Source organism: Tenebrio molitor, chromosome 9 (assembly GCF_963966145.1).
Source record: "Tenebrio molitor chromosome 9, icTenMoli1.1, whole genome shotgun sequence".
NCBI classification, from domain to species: domain Eukaryota; kingdom Metazoa; phylum Arthropoda; class Insecta; order Coleoptera; family Tenebrionidae; genus Tenebrio; species Tenebrio molitor.
Genome location: NC_091054.1, coordinates 3,474,785 through 3,496,914, shown reverse-complemented (window position 1 = coordinate 3,496,914; position 22,130 = coordinate 3,474,785). Strand labels below are relative to the sequence as shown.

General features: G+C 35.5%; 1 protein-coding gene across 2 annotated transcripts in view; it reads right to left on the bottom strand.

Annotated features, from left to right (window-relative positions):
• LOC138139517 (probable G-protein coupled receptor CG31760) overlaps nucleotides 1-22,130 on the bottom strand; it is a 60,539-nt gene that overhangs the window by 29,208 nt on the left and 9,201 nt on the right. The window contains exons 1-4 of one of the 2 annotated variants that reach the window (XM_069059820.1): nucleotides 20,360-20,469; nucleotides 4,221-4,323; nucleotides 3,738-3,848; nucleotides 2,857-3,043 (exon numbers count right to left, since the gene is read on the bottom strand). In XM_069059820.1, the coding sequence (XP_068915921.1) occupies nucleotides 2,857-3,043; nucleotides 3,738-3,830 (280 nt within the window). In that variant the 5' untranslated portion in view covers nucleotides 3,831-3,848; nucleotides 4,221-4,323; nucleotides 20,360-20,469. Of the gene's footprint in view, nucleotides 1-2,856; nucleotides 3,044-3,737; nucleotides 3,849-4,220; nucleotides 4,324-20,359; nucleotides 20,470-22,130 lie in introns of those variants that run through there. The other variant, XM_069059819.1, reaches the window with a different exon arrangement.

Sequence of the window (22,130 nt, the reverse complement as noted above, 5' to 3'; positions counted from 1 at the left end):
TTTAAAAGGTTTGAGGATTTGCAGCATTTATACCACTGTATTTCTATTTTTATTCGATCAAGATAACAAGATGGAACTGCAGCCAACAATTAGTGTTTTATTTGTCATGGGCCAGGATTTCCACTCAAGTTCTAAGGCTAAGAAAATAGAAATCTTTTCGGGCGAGGTGTTATCTGAAACACCTAAGTCACGCAATGTGGGCTCATAAAAATGAGCTTAATTTATAAACCAAAAAAATGAAAAATTAATCTGTCTGGGGAGTTTTTCCTGAATTTATTTCCCGGTTAGATTCTTTGTTGAAAAGCAAATAATGAGTGTCTGCTCCAGACCGGATTTTCTGTCAAATTACTCAATTTGCAATAATTCATGGATAACAATTTTTCGATGATGACGGATTTTTCGTATTTAAATACAGGGTGTCTCAGCTAAGACTTTCGAGCCTAAAACTCCATTATTTTCCAGCGGATTTTTGTGAAATTTAAAATGCAGATATTTTAGACGGTGAAGAATAAAATCCCATTAATGCAATCACCCAAGTCTTAAAAACGTAATTTTTACATGCCTTTTTAAAATGTTGAATCAATTAAGATTTACATAAAAAATTGATCGCCAATAAAAAATGCTGTAGGGAAAAACTCGTCCTTGAAAGACGTCTGGTTTGCAAGAAAAAAGCAAAAAACTGTGTTAAACGTATGAAACAAACGCGCAATTTTGCAGAATTTTGGTCATCCCTTTTCGCAGAAGCACAGGTGACATATTTGACATTTATCTTGCTAACCTTACAAACACTTACAAAGTTAAAGACAACATTTGGACGTAATTTACTATACCGGATGCTTTAATTCTTCCATAAAGGACTAAAACACGATCGGGATATTTTAGCAAGGTAATTTAGTTCACGTACGCTTCCTGTGTCTTCAAATAAATTGACGACTCTCTTAACCTTACATTTTATAAAGCCTACATTTTGATAGTGTTCCACGAGAAAACGAACTGTGTCATTGAAGTTCTTACGACACTCTCCATAGGCAACATTTTTTTCCTTTTTCAACAATATTGAAATTTCTGCCGCTGTAGTCTATTTTTAGAGTATTTTCAATAAATTTTCACAATTTGACGTTTCTAATAAAGCGCGCCCAATTTTGACAGACTTTAAAGGGTGTACAAAATGTTGCTTGGCAATTAATCATCAATTGTTTCAAAAGGTAACTTCTCAAATACCTTCAAATTTTACATTAAATTTTTTACGACAAAATCTAATCTTTTCGTTGAATCAGACAAGTGATTTACTTAATTGTTTGTGTAGACCCCTATTTTTTAATGTTTAACAATCTAATAATAATAGCGCATAATTTTCGATAAAGGAAACATGTGTTAAAATTACATTTTTTAACTTGAGGTAATTTTATTATTACTAATTGAACCTTCACGGTTTAAAATATCTGCATTTTAAATTTCATAAAAATCCGTTGGCAAATAACCGAGATATTAGGCTCGAAAATCTTAGCTGAGACACCTTGTATAAATAGAAATGTGAGTTGTGCTTGCATTATTTCACGCGTTCAAATGAAATACTGGGCTGGGAAGGCGTTGGAAAGCGTCAATTGTTGTGCTTTTTTAAAGCGTAGATTAATTGGAGCATGTTGACAGCTAACCTAAAATTTAGAGCCAAAAAATCTTTCTTTTTTTCTTTCTTTGCAATGTTTTACATCAAAAATAGAATAACGTAACGATTCCTATTCTCGAAGCAAATATCTAAGGGCACCCTTTGCTCAAAACAAACATGTGCAATTATGTCCCGATTAAACACAAACAAATGTAATTCGTGTCAAACGGCGGGAAATTCAAACTTTACACTGTTCTAAACGGTTTAATTTTCCAGCCCAGGATTTCATTTGAACGCGCGAAAGCTCCAACCGACGGAATAAAAAACTGATAAATCTGCTAATCAAAGTATTTCAATTGCAAATCATGAAAAATTCATCCCGACCTGTTCCTCAACTTTTATTAGATTCATTAATTTCGCTTCTGGGGGAAAGGGTTCCCGAATAGTAACCCTATTATCGTCTGTATACGGATTTATCCTAACCCTACTAAAGGGCAATCTTTAGCGAGTACACGGCGAAGTAACTTTTAAGAGCCCTTACAAAGCTGTCACTAATCACGGAGACCCTTAACCGTCCCCGCAAATTTTCTGCATTCCGACCCTTCATTTCTAAATTCGTTCCCTCTTAAAGTTATAATTGCAAAAATAAATTTTGATTAATTATCCCCCATTCCTCCACTTTGACTATTCCCATTAGGAAATCGTTTCCGTGGAGATATTAATTAAGGCCCAGAAAAGTGAAATAATTGGGCTTCGAGTTGCCCAAAATCGAGCGTAATTGTATTCTGACGTAATTAATTTTCTTATTCGTTATTTACGGATGCGTTTTAATCCCCACTATCGCCGAGGTGTTCTCCACACAATTATTATTCATTGGGGCCCTCGAATTTATTCGGATCCTTATTATTGTGATCACAAAATCCCGTTAACAATTTTACATATTCATAGAGTTTATTTGCTTTACTCTCGCAAAGTGATTAAATTATTCACGGGAAACAGGGAGCTTCAGGTTCGCTACATCTGTGTTGCTCGAAGCTATCCCATTTTAAGCGTGTTGATTCATTTTTCTTAAACAATTCTATCCAGATTTAAAAAAATGTCTTCAAGAGACCTGGTCCTGGCTTTTGTAACTTATTGCTAGTTACAATAATCGTGTGCACAAAAAGACAGAAGAAGCAATTTTATTTTTTTCCGGGAAACATTTTAAAGTTAGGACTAAAAATTCGATGTGGTGGGTTAGAGGCACTTACCATTGTGGTGGGCGACCCCCAGATCTTGCAGAAGGGTGGCGGCGAGGTCTGCTTTTTGTCTTGCCGACTCGAAGCGCGCCGTTGCTAAAGGTACGCTTAACGATCGGAATTTCTCGGTGACACAGAGCAACCCCAGACTTTTCGTCGCTACGTCGTCGATGGCTTTCAGGCTTTCCTCCAAGTCCTCCTGGAAAAACACCCGCTAGGTCAAGACAGGAAACACCAGGAAATTCTACTCGATCCAAATGAAATAACGTAAACATTACAAAGCAAATTTCTCCAATTTTAACTTTTATACAGGGTGTTTTCGAAAAGCATGTCCAAAAAAAAAACGGTAGTTGGTGACGATGAGTAGAAGTTAAATACAAAATTTTTCTAAGACAAGTCTTTTTGTTTTTGAGAAATACAGCATTGAACATTTGCTCGAATTAATAGCCATTTATTTTCACTCTTTCGAAATTTTCATTATCCAAATTGGAGAAATGACGTTCTGTAAACCAGAGTTTATTATTATCACGTCAAATTATTTTCAGAATGCTCAAAAAGGCGAAAAGGCTGTAGTGCGCGAAATCGAAGTTCGCGCACTAGTGCTTCAAAAAGCATTGGCGCCAGTGTGCGAATCTCGATTTCGCAATATTGCAATTTTAAGTAAAATTATATCCCGGCACCTCCGCCATTTTTCGAAATTTATATTTTTTTGAACTACTTTGTGTTTTCGATTTCAATTAAATTTTTTTTTACAAAAATCCAAAATCTATATAACATTTTTTGTAATTTGATTTGAGATGATTTGCAGCAAAACTATAACCAACAGAAGGATTCAAAACCTGTATCAAGATTAGATTTTCTGCTGGGCTAAGTAATCCGTGACTTCCACTTACTTTTCTCACGTGCTCGCTTCCTCCGACAGGTGCCAAAACGATCGCAATTCCCATGACCAACGTCAGAGTCGTCCAGAGACACCCTTCCTCCATTACGCATCCTCATCGGTACTGAAACAAATCGATCTCGTGATTGGTCCTTCGAGCCGGATCGCGGCGACCGTGACCCAGCCTGGCATTTTCGTGTTTTTAAAAGAAGGAGAGAGCCCGTGCGAAGGTCAATTCGCGCATCAGCCCTGAAATAGATGGTGGTAGGGTGTGGGGAATTGATGGAGCAGTGTTGTGCGGTCGGATGTTCTCTCCTCGCTCGCTTTCACACTCGGTTTATCTGAAACAGGGAATGTGTGTGTCTGTGTAGGTAAGCTCGGAGGGCACACGCAGGGAAATTGCCCGAGAGGATCACACGCTCCGCCAGGCAAAGCCACGGCCTTCCTTTATGGCGGCTGCCGTCTGTTATGACAGCTGCCAATCATCGTGGCTTACTTATGAAGGCAGATGCCTTGCTGGGTGGTTCCGGGTGTTGCGGGCGACACCATTAATGATTCTTTAGTCGGTGTGGAAACGGGGCCGGTTCATTCTTGCCATCCTGGAAACGAATAAGGACGTTAATTGATCGACAAGAGCGAGGACCAAGTTTCTGACAGGGAACCGTGGGAACAACACCAGAACTGTTTAGACGCCAGAACAATTGTTACAAACAATACAATATGTACTTAATATGGAAACGTATATACAGGGTGTTATTGAAATGCGCGGAAAAATTTTAACCACGAGCTACTGGCTTCATGTAGAACTCGGAAAAAATATTAAAAAAATTCTGTCAAAAAATAAAATGACATTTAATTTTTGAGATACATTTTTTTTTAATCGCTTTTAGTCTTCTACGTTGTCCCACAACCTCGTAGGTAAAATTTCGGCACATTTTAAAAATACACCCTGTATATCATATTTTATAAAACGTACACCAATGCGGTTTCCTAGAGGTTAGTTCGCATCACAGACTAATCAATATTATATCTAATTTTAATTTTTTAATATTGCAAAAAGGAAGATCTGCGATAATTTCTTCGCGTTGTCTCATTGTTGCAGTAATTCTTAACTTGCCAATTTCTCGCCCAGGGTCGTAAAAGATTCAAGCTCCAACTTAGCCAAGTTATAAGTTTTGGATTTTACTTTTCGCCCAGAACTGATCTAGAGAATTTAATTCCCACGGAAAATCTATACCGAGAAATCCACTTGGGTATTGCAGTCAATTATCTTGAAATACCAGGCTGCGAAGTGGTTTGTTGCTCAGATAACAATCAAATTTATCGAACGATCACTTAGTAGATTTCTGCTAAACCGAAAACCGTAATTATTGTGCTATTAATTCTTTCGACAGTATTTTTTCAAAGGAAAAAGTGAATTGGCTTTAAATTAAAAATAACAGTTGGAGTGAAAGTTTGCTCATCTTCCCTTCCTGTAGCTTTTGCATAGGGTCTTGACACCCCTGGATCGATATTATTCAAATTAAATGTCAAAAAAAGAAAATTTGCCCTCTCAGGGCGGTGCCCTATATCATATATTCTTCTTACACGGGCTTACCTAAAATTCATCATAAACGTGTCCTGAATTTTAATGGCGTCCATAAAAAAGTTGCAACTCGACATTCGTTCTTGTTTGTCAAATACACATACGGCAAAATTGTAATTCCAATTAATCTTCTTTGGGTAGGAGGTCGAAGAGAAAATAATTTAATAAAATTGCCGTCGTCGGCCAGAAGGAAAAACATCAAAGGGCTCAGCCACATATAAAAACAACCCCTGAGGGTAAAAATTCTAATTTTAAATCAACATAGATGGAGAAGGTGAAGGGAGTGACCGGGAAATGTACTTGCAGAAGCTGCGAAATGGTCCACTGACACAGCTTTCAATGAATTTTAAATGCGTGTAGTCATTTAGAGAGGTTTTTAAATTTTTATTCACTTTGCGCGGAATATCTACCATTTTAGGCAAACAAAACTAACATAGCAGTTACCAATTTTAATTTACTTTAGAAGGGTTTTAAGGGCAAAAAGGTCGGCTAGACTGATAAATTAATGTAAAATTTGTCTTATAAAAAATACTAAATTAACTGGACAAAAATTTAAATGAGAACCACTCATCTCATAGACGTGAAATTTTTGTTTCTTTAAAGATTATTTACATATTTTTTCCTTCTTTAATTCCTTTCCATTTGACTGTCTCGTATCCATTGTGTTATTTAATTCATTGTGCGACCGAGGGTACAGGATAATTAGGTAGAAGGAAATGGGCTGTTATATTCAGTTGACATAAAAAGTTCTTTGTGCTCTGCAGAGACTTAGATGGTAATTTCCGCCGAAATTTTCCCCCAGGGGTAAATGTAAATGAATGATGATGTAAATCATTATAGTATTCAAAAAAATGGGGTCAAGTGGCCTGGGATTAGCTCCTGTTTCTATAAACGTATGTCGTAGCTTCATCAGCTGTCAAACCATAGATGTTAAACGTTATTTATTTAGGGAACAAGCACTGGTGCAAATTATTTTGCAAAAAAGAGAGATTTCCAGTTGTTACATGATAGTTTCTACTTTAAAATGAGGTTATGTATCTGAAGGATATATCACAGCATATCATATTTACAAAGAGAAAAACACGACTTGATAAAATACAAATATTTTAGAAGACCTTTTAGAATTATATCGTGTTTCAGCAATAACATAATATTTGAAAACTTATGGCATCATTTGGATTATCCAATAGTGAAGTACCTAATTATTATTATGACAGTTGTCGTAAAGTAACGAATAAAGTTGGACACGTGTTTCGACATCTGACGGTGTAGAATATAATCTCCTGTTTCTCTTTATCTATGGAATGCCAATTCGGAACGCGATCAAAGGTTTGTGTTCTGTGATCAAAGTTAGGTTATGTGTAATAATATAAAACTGCAGCACACGTTTAACTTTTTAGATTTATCACATCTTTCATATAACATCGTTCAATGTATTTCTCTCAAAATGACATAAACAGCCTAACGAAAACAGTACCTACATAATATTGCAAATATACATTATTGTAAATATTTGCAAATGATGAATTATTTATTCATATGAAAGTCAAATGCTTATTTGCGTGAACAAAAATGAAAGCTGAAGGTAAGTCAGAAAATGGAAAACGTTAAAACAGGAAGACGGCAGTGTTGAATAAAAAATTGCTTGTCAGATCAATTGTTTTCCTCCTATGCGACGCTCCCCAGCGATCCAATTTTTAGCAATGTCCCACAGGGTTATCTGTTTTATATTTCAAATTCCTATTTTTTCTCTCGCTGTTACTTTAATACAGAGGAGCAATCTCTACAATCGTGTACCCACTTGTAGATGTATCAATCTGAATTTCTCTTGTTTTGAAAAATCTTCCAATGAGATGTGACTCAAATGTGAATAAATTGTAGGGAGGGCACAAATCCAGAAATTTAGAATAAGTTAAGAAGATGTGTTTTCTGTTAAGATTTTATAAGTTTTCGTTCAGAAATATCATCTACTGCTTGACTCTATGCAAGAGAATAGCTATTTATTATACAAGTGTGTTATAAAGCAAATAACTCACGAAAGAAATGTTTAGCCACAAGAGCTTGCTCGAGTGGGCTAATGTTTCTTGAGTGACTTATTTGCTGTTAAGGCACGAGTGTAATACATAGTTTTATCAACAACTCCGTCTGTAACAGTTCTTATTGTTTTCAATAAACTGTTCAATTCTCTCTAAACTCATTAATTATAAAAACAGTTTTATTATGGCTTCATAAGTCTACTAGTGTTTTACAGACCTCATAATATATTCAAAATCGGCATCATTATGACTTCATAATAAACAGGTGTTGGATAAATGTATTAAGAAAATTGGGGGGAAAATTAAATCATGAGGGTATTAATAAAAGGGTTTCAGAAATTTCTAATCGTATATTCATATCACGTAGTTTGCGGGTGTCATATGAGTAGTGTAAAAAACTTTCAGAACAAACACCATCTGTCCACATTTATGACGACATCTATAAATAAATAATTGTTTTGTCACACAAAATTATTTCATTTATTTTGTCTTGACATAACATTTGGGTGGAAAGTTGTTTAAGCAAGATCTAATTACTGAGGGATCATAAAGGGAAGTAGCTAATAGTTAATTTTTTCCTTCTGTCCTTTTATGGGTAGTAAAATACTGTTTTTACTCAGATCTAGAAGAATTTAACAGTAAGAAATACCCAAGAAGAACAACAGTATTAGCATTAGCTAGATGTCAATAAAAAGAAACATTTTGAAAGCGGTTTCTTACGTTCGAAGCTCCACACATGAAGCCCTAAAAACATTAACATAATAATCATTAACGGTACCTTATGATGTTGACAACCCAACAACTAATTGAAATGATTTCCCTCTTGTATCGTAACCAAGTAGGACATAATTGTTCATATTACTTGGAACATGTTCTAAACATCTTAATTAGCTTGTATTTTAATAAGACTTGTAACAGATGATCCTCTCAACTAATCCCAGTATTGTCTGCGTAAAGTACTACTTCACTGTGAAATGCAGTAAATTATTATTAATGTAGACTTAGGGATCGACTTGATCCTAAATTAAACCACATAGATGTTTCAATAAGACAATCTGAACTCTGTTGACTGGATCAATTGATCAAACAAGAAACAATAAGGAGGTGAGAGTAATGAAACGGCAGTCTTCGTAATTACATTTTAGGTGTGTTATCAGTTATAATTATTGATGGAAGGTAAACCTTGCTTCTTGTCATTTATGTATATTTTAATCTACAGTAAAAACGTTCTAGAGGTGGATTGTCAAACTCAAGGCCGCTTAAAACTTATGATTGAACTGTACTTTAGTGATTTCTTTGTCATAAATTCCAAATACCTTAGAAGCGCGCCTAGTTACTTTTCCCGGTAGTGCCAACATAACGACAAGTCCCCAATCCACATCTATAACGTCCCCACTATATCTATTTGTTCTTATTCTTAAAACTGGTGAACCAATTCAATAAAATTTTTGTAACCTATTATGGAATTGCTATTGCATAATTTAAAATTGGTCTTTAGGTTGTAATGTCCTGAAAGCAAATTATTGGCTCAATATTTTTTGATAAAACGATTAAAGATACCAATCCTTCTTGAATCATTTATAAATCAACTAGATCATGTAGAAATAATAAACGGCTATTTACAACAAGATTTGGCTATTGCTCGCACGGCAGGAACAAGAATTAATTATTCCAAATCGACTCATAAGATTCGGGCCAAGCCGATCACCTGATTTGGTTCCTCTTGAAATCCCTTTGTTTGCCTAATTTTTTTTTTCAATTTTCTGTTTTTAAAAATTTTATTTATCAATCTATGTTGAGTTAGAAATTTATTTAGAAGTTTGGAAATTATTTCAAAATAAGATCTACCTTTCAGAAAATTTACAGATACATTTTTCCTTTCACTTCTTTCACACATCCCCCTAATTTATGTTTTTTTAAATATTTTCTTCCGCCTATTTAGTTTATATAATTTTCCAAGATAATTTATGATTGGGATTTTTCTTTTCAACCCTTTCTCCCGTCCGAATTTCGTGAAATGCCTTATCCCTTCATTTCACCCTTTTTCTCTAATTTCCATTGTATTCTTTGTTTTCTCACAATCGTATTTCATTATTTATTACCATTCCCTCTAATTTCGTCCTCTTTATTGCACTCCTTAATTACTTTCATCTCGTTAAATTACACTTTTATTGCATTAACTTTTGCCCTTCTCCGTTTTATCCATCCATTTTTTGTCGCATCTCTTATGTTATTTTAAAGCACATCTGCATCGTTTTCTCTAAATACACTTGAACCGCTTTCACAAAGCTCCTGCTTTTATAATTCCCCGAAAATTTGCGCATTACAAAAATTTCTAAGTCCCGATCAAAACGCCAGAAAAATAAAAAATGTTTTCTGAAACCGGAGCCTCGTTTGATTAGATTTCAGCTACTCATTTCGTAAATATTATTTGCTTATTTAAATCAAGCGCATTTCGCTTTGACAGTTCAACCTTCCGCCGGTCTAATATTAAATTTCGCGTCTATAATCATCCCTTAATTGGTGGCGGCGCAACAACGTCGACACCACTTGTTGAGTGCCGCTGTATGTACACAACGTGGAATCGATGTCTCCTCCCACGCCGCGGCGACAAGGGTAGCTAGGTGGAGGGGTGGCAGAAACATTGAACTCCGGGACTGCTGGCCCGGAGGGTGCCTGGAATATCATCTGCCCGGAGAGCGCCTTACTCACTGTTTTCCCACTGACGTCTCGACACTATGCGCGATTTAGAGGCTTAAGGTATGCCGATTCCTTCCGTTTTTCACGGACGCGACTGGAAGTATCTTTTCTTTAAGGACGACGGCTGGAATTCGAACGGAATTATCTGCGCTGAAGGGTACTTAAGGGTGCCGGATGAAAAGATAAATGGACTCGGGAGAAATACGTTTGTGTTGATCAGATGTGTTGAGTAATGTGGATGGGAATTTGTTTGATTTGGGCGAGAAAGGATTCCGGAACGAATCAAATGAAAATCGCAGGATTGGGTTTTTTGACAAAGGGCTGGTGAAGGGCACTATAGCCGCAGACGGTTTCCAGTAAGAGCCTTCTCGATAACTGCTCCGGTTCTATGACGGTTTTATCATTTTCATCAAATTCAAAATGAAATTCTTTCATGAAGTACTCCAAGAGTTTCATTTGCCATGAAAAATAGCTATTTTCAATATAACTGAGCAAACTAGTGCATTTAATGACGAGTAGGGAAGTTGGGCGTCTGAGCCGAAGGCGAGGGCCCCAACCGTACGAGTGAGAAAATATTTTTTCCTCACTAGTGATTCAATTACAATTTTTGCTCACTATTTTCAGTGAGCAAAGACCACTGAAATTTAATGAAATTTGCTCAGTACGGAAATCATATTTTAACACACGCGAAGCTGTACATCACAAACATTTTTTGCCGGAATATGCTTTTCTTGTCTTAAAAATTCGTTTTCAATAAAAAAATACGCCTTCCGACCTGACTACAATGTACAGGTTGCAGAATACTCATTATTTATATTTTGTGGGAGTCGGGTTTTATTTAAATTTAACATAAAGAAAGTTTAATGAGGAATGATAAATTTCGGACCGAGTAGTAAAGAAGGGAATATCATCAAGAGAGGAAAAGCTTTGTCCTCGGTGACAAACGCAGTCTTTACTTTAAGCTCAACTTGTCAATGTACACAATTCCTGAATGATTAAGAAGCACTTCACAATTTCACGAGTTTGTGAAGTGATATTAACTTCGACGTGTACACACAGAAGGCGCTAAAATAAGCAAATGAGGTACGAAACGTCAATTTAATAAATGTTAAAGTGATAAAAGATGTGGAAGCTTGGGATGAAAAAGGTAAATGATAAATTTCGGAATTGTATTGACACAAAACATCCATCAACATTTTTAAATGTTTTTATTTCTTAGATGTTATCAAGAAGGTATCTTACATTACAAAATATGAAGGAAACAGTTTCTTAAATATACTTTAATAGTCAAGTATTTGTGTATCAAGGCCAAAAAGTGCATCTTTTTCGTCTGGGTCTGAGTTTTCTGGCCGAGGCGCAGCCGAGGCTTGAAAACAGGCGAGGACAAAAGGCACTCGATCCATTCAATTAATTTTATATTTTCTGTGAGAAAATTAAACACTTCTCAGTGAAATCGGTCAAAATTAATAAAACGTATTAACAAAAAGAAAAAAATTCATTTCGAGGAGAGAATGTTTCGGATCTGTTACTAAATTTACCTTATTACAAACGAATTGTGTTCCATTAAGACTGAATTAACTCTGTTGAGTTGAAATTAATTTATTCAGGAAAATTACAAGCACCAAAACAACCTTGTTTATATTTACATGTTAAAAAACAATAACGCCATGAAGATTTGGGTCTACTTTCATCTAAACAAAAGATGACAGAATGGAGTCATGTAGCGCCAGCGGCTAGATGACGAACGAATGTTGTTGACGTAGTGTACCTATGTATGTAGTTGGCTCGTTGGCTGCGTTCAAATATAATTAAACAATTTCTGCGATTTTAATTGTTATACAACAATTATACAAGGAATAAAATATATTGGGTAGGTATTCATCTAAACTTATCCTCAAAGTAGGCGTTGAAAAGTCGATTGTGAACGCACTACGGATTGCAGATCACGGGTCAGCTGTTTAAATCTAACCTCACTTTTCGCGTTATTTGTGTTTTTACTCTGCAGACTGACGAGTGGGGCGTCATAATCGACATTTCAACGCCAATCGCCAACTTCCCAACTTTGAGACAGATGACAGAAGTACGATTTAACAACCGGTTGCATTACACTGCCCCTGACGAATTTTAGAGATCACTTGTGCAGTCTCCCACATCACAATTCCTCCAGTAATTGTTGTATGTCGTTCTAGGCTCTTTCTAATTCGTCTTTCATTCCGGAAACTTGAACGCTTGACTCTTCTACAGCGAACATAACCTCTCAAGAAAAGTCTGACATTTAAATCTTATCACTAAAATAAGTAGAATTCCGGTTCGAGTCTAGCTTGACACTATTTAAACCGACGAGCCTTGTGACGTACAGTAAGTGGTAGTATTCAAGAGGGACGATAAGGATGCAGCAAATTGCAAGCAAATTACGATTTACAATCATCCTGGAGATTACACGTCCTGCAGCTATAACGAAAGCATCACGAATTTGTCGAATGTTTTCATGCTTATTTTGTCAGCAAGAAGTCGCAGATGCTGCCAGTCAGTATCCTCTTTGGATAGTTCTAACAGGACAAGAACCTGCCTGGCGCATATGAGTATTGAGTATGTTTATAAGACCTGCCCCTCAATGCTCTTGAAGCAGGTAGTTCAGAAGTATAGTGGGTTGCCTAATAATAGAATTTTATCCGTTTTGTTGAAACTCGTGTTTATTTTTTTCTTCTAGTCTAATTTGTTTTTCCAAAAACTGAGCCAGCCGAATCATGAAATATGCTCTTCTGAATTCAGTGCACATTTTAGATTGACTTAAAATGAACAATTGGACAAAAATAACGAAAGTTAGTGAAAGAGGAAACTTCAGCAACCATAAAATCAAGGGTGACAATGGAAAAATTTTAATTATTGGACAAATTAAAAGTAAACAATTAATGTAGAAACATTCAAAGTAAATAGTTCACAACAGTAGCAACAACTGAAAACGGTGTATGAAATGTAAAACAATAATGTTTTTTTTTGGTGGAGGTATAATTTTTAAATAAAATTTCAATCTCATCATATAAAAATTGAGGTTATTAGAGATATTAGTAGCACAGCATTTTTAATAAAGTTAATAACAACTAATTTGAAAGTTTAACAAATGTCTCACTTTGAGAGGCATTTTTAATAACACGTTCAAATTTTAAATGCGAGTTTGCGTACTTTCAAGGACATAAAAAATGACAGGTCAGGTCAGGTCAGGTTGCTATAGCCAATAGATATCATTAAATTCCCTAAATTTAGTAAAATTTTATATTTGCGAACCTAAATCAACAGCTCGTGGTTCTTTGATTAAAAAACAGACTATGTTTATGCAATTGTTTAATGACAACAAATCATCTTCTAATTAGTCGATAATCATGACTTTTCTTCTGATAATTCTTCGCTTTCCCGTGATAATCATGCATCTAATTATCACGAATTAAAAGACCAATCAAGAGAACCACAAGCCAACACGTTATTCCTTCCTGCGATAAATGTCCTTTTCCTGTTTTGTCACTTATCAACAATACAACTATCTACACTAATTAATGTTAAAAAAAATCCTATTACATATTTTGCGTATTTTGCTGTAGTCAAAGAAAATACATAGTTATTTACGTGGACATTTTTGGCGCATGAGCGCATTATTTGAGGCACTCGCTCCTTCGTCGCTCGTGCTTCATTTGCGCGAATGTACCGAATACGTCTTCTTGCATTGAAGTTCATACAACGAACATTATGTCTGATTTGTCGTATACCCTTTGTGAATAGGCGAATGTTTTTTGAATGATTTTGGAGCACTAGTGCGCGAAATCGACGTTCGCGCACTAGTGCTTCAAATGGCTTGCGACCGAATAGTAGTGCGCGAACATCGATTTCGCGCACTACTGTGCGGTATTTAAATCCCCTAACCTTTAATAAAGACTTGCTATTGCTGCATTTGACAAGCAATGCTGCCAACTGAGCGACGATTATCGTGGCTTACTTGATTTATTTTCGATCGTCTGGTATCCTATCCAGTGTAAAATGGTAAATTAGCGATTCTACGAAACAAATTATTTGTGCTCCAGTACGCTACCCTCATTAACTAGACGCCCCACCATGCAGCTCCAGCTCAGCCCTGTCTCACCCTTCACCAAAACAATAATTTGAAATTCGTGACGCGTCTGATTGTTCTCGTCTCGAGCATGATTTTGAACGTGATTCACCCTCGATGAGAGCTTCCGCGCTCTCGTTCTTTCATCCCCATTCTCAAGGACGCCCGCCCAAAACATGACAGATTCTAAAAGCAAACAAATTAGTTTGTTTCGGAAAAATTCACCAGAACACTGCGAATAATCGAATTGCGGACTTTAAAAGGGACCCCGAGAGAGACCTCCTGTGTTAATGTTGTCCGCTGAGCCTTTTGTCTGGTTTTAGTTCTCCCCATTTAACTCATCCCTTGTTTGGAAAATAAGTTCAGCCCCGGATTTACCGGCGGAGTCGTAAGGGATGGCGGTTGCTTTTTTAATTACCGAGCGTTATCGGAAAGGTAGGTCCCGGAGCTTTCCGGCAAGGTCGATCGAATTTAAGGATATGAGTAAATACGGCGATCGGGTTTCGTTTCGATGTTGACATTAGTGGGGGCGGGACTGATAGATATACTTTTGTTACTTAATGAGCTGTCAACGGGTTTGCTTAAGCGATTTCCAATTCCCAATTGCATTCACACAGATTATCTGGTTTACGCCAAGTATGAAACTGACAGGACAATTAACGGACCAATAATAAAGAGATATTCCCTCCGAGGGAGCAGCCGTGTAAACACACTGCGGGAGCCTGAAAACGCTGAAGTCTCTAATTAACGGATTGCCTGGGTGGCTGTCTTCAACCGTAAAATGTAGCAGTCCCGAAATAACTCGTTTTCAGTTCAAAATTTTGACAGATTGACGTCTGAATTAGATCCAATTAGGCGAACGGCTGTAAACAAGCGCATAAATTCAGGAGCGCTGCACGCTAAATGGAAAAATTGATATTTTTACAAATCCATATTTTCGTCGCGCAGCGAAATGCAAACATCTCATAAACATAAACTGATTTAACTTCATTTGTTGCAATGGTACAGAGTGTTAAATCAGACTAAAAATGTTTCTGAGATGAGAATAATACGATGTGTCTATAAAAGAATGTAGGTATGTATATCAAGAGTCCCGTGGAACTGTGCGCTCTATGATTTTATTGTGTGGAACTATGAGAGCTGTTAAAGCTGTCAAAGCAGATGTCAACAGTCAAATGTCAAAGTATTATAAATAAAAATAAGTTTTATAAATTAGTTCACGCTTTGAGTTGTGGTGCTCTTCTCTTTGCATCTTGGACACTTCGCTCCGGAAGACGCTTGTTATAAGAACACCGAATTATCAGATCGCCTTCCATGATAGCAAAAAAGAAATTGAATACTTGACAACTGAGTCGTAATTGAAAAATTATTTTTCAAGAATCCATCGTGCTAAAATTGTTAAAATATATTATGTTGTGATCTAATAGGTTCCATAAAATATAATATTTCTCTCGTAATAAGAAAAGAACAAGTGGGAGATGAAAATGCTTTAAGAGTGTTCTCAAATAGCTGAGTGGAGAAGCTTTCAGAGATATTAAAAAAGGGTCAAAATTTCATATCACGCCTATTATGTTTCAGAAATTGCAGTTTAAACATTGTAAGGTTTTTGAAAGTATAAAAATTGTTGTTAATGTTAACAGTTACAATAATTTTATAAAGATATGACCAGTATATAACAAAATAACTGCTTCACACGAAGAAAGACAGATATCGAGGATATAATTTTGAGAACGGAGAAATCAGAATCAGAATACAAAAATGTTATTGCCAATAATTCATCTTGCTCTTTAGTTTTACCGCACTAGTGCCTTAAATATGTAATTATGACAATCAAATGAGTGTCACAAGTTTGATATTACATATGTGTTGATACTAAACACATATTATGTTTTTACCTTAGATTAAAAAAAATCCCTTCAGGTTTAGATTCTCTCTCAAAACAGAAATCGAGTAAAACGCGAAAAATGGAAATATTTTTGTTTTTAATTTAGGTAAAACCTGACGACTGAGAAAGATTAATTAATAGTTAATTGTGTACCAAGGCCAAAAAGTGCGTCTTTTTCGTCTGAGTTTGAGTTTTCTGGCCGAGGCGCAGCCGAGGTAATTTATAAATACATATTCACAATTTCTTATAGTATTTTTTACCAGCTTGCCAACAAAACGATACAATTACTTATTTTTCAAACTTTTTTTTCATTCAGGATTGCAATATAATTGTGTTTTTGTGACTAGAGTTCGTGGTTCGATCGGTTTTTAGTTGGAAAATTAATCCATAGATAGATATAACGTTACAAATTGTTAAGAGTGTCCTGTTTCCCGGATATTTCATTTCGAACGTAATAGAATGCAGCACTGACGCTTCATGCGTCACCGTTGCTATAGCAATGAGATGTGCAATTAAATATTGTTGTTTTCTGCGTGCCAATTCGTGTTAATGTATTTTCTTCATGAATGACGCACAAATCCCAAAAAATACCAATTTCCAAACAAATTGCCTGCGTGATTGTATAAAAATATTTCACAAAAAATATTAATTATGTTACATTTAGTTGAGTGACGAACCACCCACTCTTGTTCTTGCAGCCTTTTGTTCTGTTGAATAAACCGTTTTGGAATTCTGGACAGTTAGTTTAAAGAAAAAACTGTTTTTAATAAAAATAAAGCACAGAATGGAAAACAAAAACCCTTTCACAAATTAAAGGTTAAACTTGACAACAGTGACAGCTACAAGGTTTCGTGAGCTGCGAGAAACAGAAGATAAACAGAACTTGTGACAAAGCATTCTTGATCGGATTTTCATTTCGACACCCCATACTTTGGAACAACAGAACTGAGAAAGAAATAAAATGTTTTATTTTTTAACACCACATAACGGGCCTTCAAATAAATTTATATTTAGAGCGACCTATGGAAATTCAATTGTTTGCAACATTTTTCCAGCGTAGAAAATGACACAAGAATCGTCTGACATTTAACGAAATAAAATTATGTTAGAAAATATTTTTAATTTTTGTAGTGCATTCTCCCTATTCTCCCTCCACGGAATATGACAATATTAAATTGGGAAAAAGCTTACTATGCAACCTGTGTAACTCCAGAGAATAATTGGTTACCTACAAAAATTATCTTTACACTGTTAACAGAATTAGAATGTCACCTACGCCTACTCTAAATATATATTTATTTGAAGGCCCGATATTTTAAAATAATGGAATTAACTCAAATTAATTCTAGACAAATTTGTAATTAAAAATTTATTTCCAAGTTGACATTCTAATTAAATTATTTTAGTTTTTTTTTTTGCATTTATGTAGATAGGATTTATTCTCTATTCCGTTCCCTTGGCATAAACCACATAAACAACTCTTTTCATAGAACAAGACAAATGTTCTTTTCAGGACTTTTCTATTGGGGCATAAAATACTCGTATAATGTTTCAATTGAATTACTTCACGAGATACACGAATTTCAAAACTTCTATCTTAATCTATAGATAAAAAGACATAAAATAAAATATAACGAACAAACAAGAAATGTCTGAACAAGTTGACAGTAGACAAAAGATAAAGGAATTTGTAGATGGCCACAATGAAATATTCCTGTCTACTCTAATTATTTACTATTAATTAATTGAACTGTCTGATGTGCATGAATTCTAATAATAGTACATTCTTCATTGAGCGTATAATGACGGCTATTATACAAGAGGATGAAAATTCCAAGACGAGCCGTAGGCGAGTGGTGAAATACGAAATAAATTTAAATTGTCTGTGATTAAATTACTTCCGCCGATAAAATAATTATTCGATGGAACATTTTAAATTTAAATTGCGTTGCTGACGTCAAAAAAGAAAAACTTCCAACTGGTTTTGACAGCAACTGGCACCCGTATGCGTCAATCAACGAGTCGCTTCTTTCTTATTTTCCACCATAAAAAAAATACGCGAAATGTCTTCTTTGTTTTTGTGTAGTAAAAGTGCATAAATTAATAATTCGGTCGCCATCTTGCACTGGTCGTCTCCTTTACTCAAATCAAATCGATCTCAATCGAGTCCACCTGACGCACAAAAACAGAAAAGAGGCAAAGAAGAACATTTCCACCGTAACGAAGTTAGCAACGGTGATAAACAATAATACATGTCAAGGTCACGGCGGTCACGTGCCACACGTGTGGGCGGGGCGTTGCCGTAAAAATGTTTGACAAGCAATCAATTTGCTATTTCCGTTTATTATTCGGCCTCACTATCGATTTGGCATTAGTTTAATTTTCGTGTAAAGACGGAGTGAATCCTCGGGACGGATATAAAAAAAAACATAACGATCATCTCTTCGGCGGAGCTGTCAGAACAGCTTTGAATAGACGATCGCTGCTTCCTTTTGCTTGACTGACTCTGTCCGATACCAGTTGAAAAATTGCTTCTCTTTTTACCTGTTTCGAGGGTCGCGACACTTCATCAGGGGATGATGGGGGCGCGCTTAATTATCAATCAAACGGTTTCAGCTGCGACGTCTGAATGCGAAATGATGACGGTGAATGAATGAAAGGGGGCGAGGGTTTGTTATGAAAAAGTTGATGGACATTCCAGTGTCAATACACAAGCGTTTATCGATCCGGTTCGACGGGTTCTTGTTTTGATTACGGGCTGCGAGCTCATCCTGAAAATCGTCTCAAGTTTTTCAGCGGATTGTTCATTTCAGACGGAATTGAAAAATACTGTCATGACTAGGCGGTTACTACAATTTCACTTCCACGTGTTATGTTTCTTTTATCAGGAGGAAGCTTACGCAGATAAAGCGCCCGCCGGAACGAGATAAGGTTTTCCTTCAACGCAAAATCATAAAGCTCTACATCAAAGTTTTAATTAACAGTCAAGAACGAATGCAATTTCTTTTTAAGTCTGTTGAAAAATTAAACTTCCAGTCTAGCTTTCGTTTTTTGTTGGCTTTTGCCAAGCGTCATCTAATATTTATTTCAACTTGTTGCAAATCTTTGGAATTAGTGGCAGTTAAGAAAGTTTGACGTGGTTAACGGGGTTAGAGTGGGTTGTTCAAGTTTTAATATGTTAAAAGATGGCAACAATTTCAAGTAAACGTTTTCATTTAATTTAATATGGTTTAGGTTGCTAAAAATTAAATTTGTTTAGGTAAGTGGGTTTGACGTTTTTAATTTAAACCGCAGATGGGGGAATACTGGAATGTAACGTCCGTTCAAATAAATAATAAAAACGAATGATAGAAAATCAAATATACAGATCAAAATCCCAAAAAATATCTAAAACCTATACTGTCGAATTAACAAATACTGCGTCTACACAATAATTGCAAAAAATAATTCAATTCTGTGAGTGGACACATAAAACAAAATATAAACACTATATTGTGACTACAAACATTTTCAGCAAATAACAGCATTAGGCATAATTAAATGTTTTTATTTGTTTAAAATGTAAATCCAAATATCTGGACGATTATAATTGAAATTGGAGTATCAAGTTTTAGAACTGGATTATACAGGGTGTATTAAAAATGGCGCATAATATTTGTGTCAATCGAATCTACGTTGATTACCAAACAAAAAACTCTAATTCGAATTTGGTCGTGGACGAATATTTTTCAAATTATTATTATATATTGTCAAAAATGACATTAATGACAATCCTTGTTACTTTCTGACTTTAGTCACGATCAAAAAATCACTCTAGCTTAGTTGCAATAGATTAAACATTTATGAACACCATTTTTAAAAATGATTTTTTTTAATGATTTCTCCATTACAATCGAAGCAAATTTCCAACTTTGACTGTTAATAACTCCATTACTAGAGCGTTGACAGTAAATTGGTACTAGAGTTTTTTTGCTTGTATTTCAATATAGAATCACGTGATGTAAATATTATGCGTCATTTTTATTACACCCTGTATATTTGGATAATACAGTTTACATTTTTTCATCGGTTTTTCTCTGTGTTAACTTATTGATAGATTTTTTCCAAACAAACTTTGCACTATGTGACGTCAAGGAGCTGCACAGTAACGATAAATTTGTCCGATGCATTTTGCGGTGTAGTGAGCTCGCCGCGCATTTATCTCTGCTTCGCCGATTTTAATCTCAGTGGCGTGCGGTTGTGTTGCCATGTCTTAGATTTCTTACTCGTGTGTTGCACATTTCAACTTATTTTCAACGTTTTTTAATTTTCGCTTAAATTTTAGACTTACTGTGGCTGCGTAATTTCTGTCACAATGCTTCAGTAGAGGAGACACTTCCAGTCGAGATTTAGACGAACCTTCGGAGAAACTTGCAAACAACAATTCAACTTGTTGTTGACGTTACATTCCTTAAATAGGCGAGGAAAGCCCCAAGCAAAATTTCGCAATAAAATGAATAAAATATACTCATTGACATTTATGTCACCTTCTTAATTACCCAAAGGCCGTTTGAGATTAACCTTTGACCGTCCGAGAAATTTGCGATTCCCCTTGGCATCACTTTCTATCGAAACTTTACTCCATTTATGCATGACTACATTAACCCTGCTCTTATCCCACAAAGTTGTCTCCTTCGTCTGATAATTTTATCGATAATTGTTAAACAGGATCTTTAGTATTTTTTATCACACTCTAACATGTTTCATTCTTTAATGCGTGTTTTAATCCAACACTGAAACGTTTTGCAAATGTCTTTTTATCCATGTTGTCTTCTTCAAAAATTTGAAATGTAACAATGCTTGTTTAAATTAAACTTTCCTAATACATTTTTAACTCCTCAAGTCCTCAAAATGTTACATTGGACCCTTCAAAATATCTTTCTGTGGAATCGTTATCTGGTAATGCGGCACAAAAACTTTAGTGGTTTTTATAACGATACCCGAAACATTTTTTTTTTTTTTTTTAATGATGAGGCGTGGTTTTATAATGTAACAGAGGACATGTGAATTCACAAAATATGCGAACAGGGAGTGCTGAAAAGCCACACTAGTACGTTGAGTTCTGCTTACGCCCGAAGAAACTCGGTGTGTGGGTAGCATACTAATAGAACCAATTTTCTGAAGATAATAATCGACGGCGATGAAAGGAAACGACATTGAGATTGTAATAATTTAGGTAACATAACTGCAGCTCGGAACAAAAATATAGAAAATTCGGTCCGGTTCGAAGGACCCATTTCTTTAAATGACAGATCAAAATCTGCATCAATCGGTTTGGGACCAGATTTATTATCGGAGTAATACTGTAAACCAACTTCAAGTTGAGAGGTCGTCCTTCGGGAGAGCTTTCCGACATTATCCCCTTAGCTTCTTTTATTACCGTCCCTCTCCGGACAATATTGGATTGTGACGATATTTTAATATAATTTCGTTTCGTCAGTATTTACATAAAAAACACCGATCCAGGCGGCGAATTCGAATTTTCCTATTTTAAAGTGAAATGAAAAGCTCCAACCTTACATTTTCACGCTTGTCACTTCCAATTATTTAAAATACATTTTCAATAATGCACCCGGATATACGGAAAATTTCCATAATCAATAACGACTAAAAAATAAACCTTTACAGATAGTGTGTTTTCAACAATATGACAATGCACAGAAATTAGAAAATTTTCAGTTTTGGTCAAACTGTTGAAAGTGACAGAATTTGGGAGGTTTGAATAAATACCATTGTGTTAAATTGTTTACTTTATAAACATGTGAGGCGTGCAGAGCAAATTCAGGCCAGAAAACAAAATATAGACTTTGTGGCAGTAATTCCCGCAAAGAAGAGTTGGCAGGTGTTTCCCTCGAACTTTGACAAACCACTCGTATTTTTTTTTTTTGCATCACGTAATGAACTATTCGAGAGGTTAGAGAGAGAATGATGTTCCAGTTTTGCCCTGCAAATTGTTCAAACAAAATGTCACAGTGACGCTAAAAATACACGAGAAAAAACACAGTTGACATATTTTTTTTTTAACTTTATTTTAAGAGCATGAATGACACCCACGAGTTCGC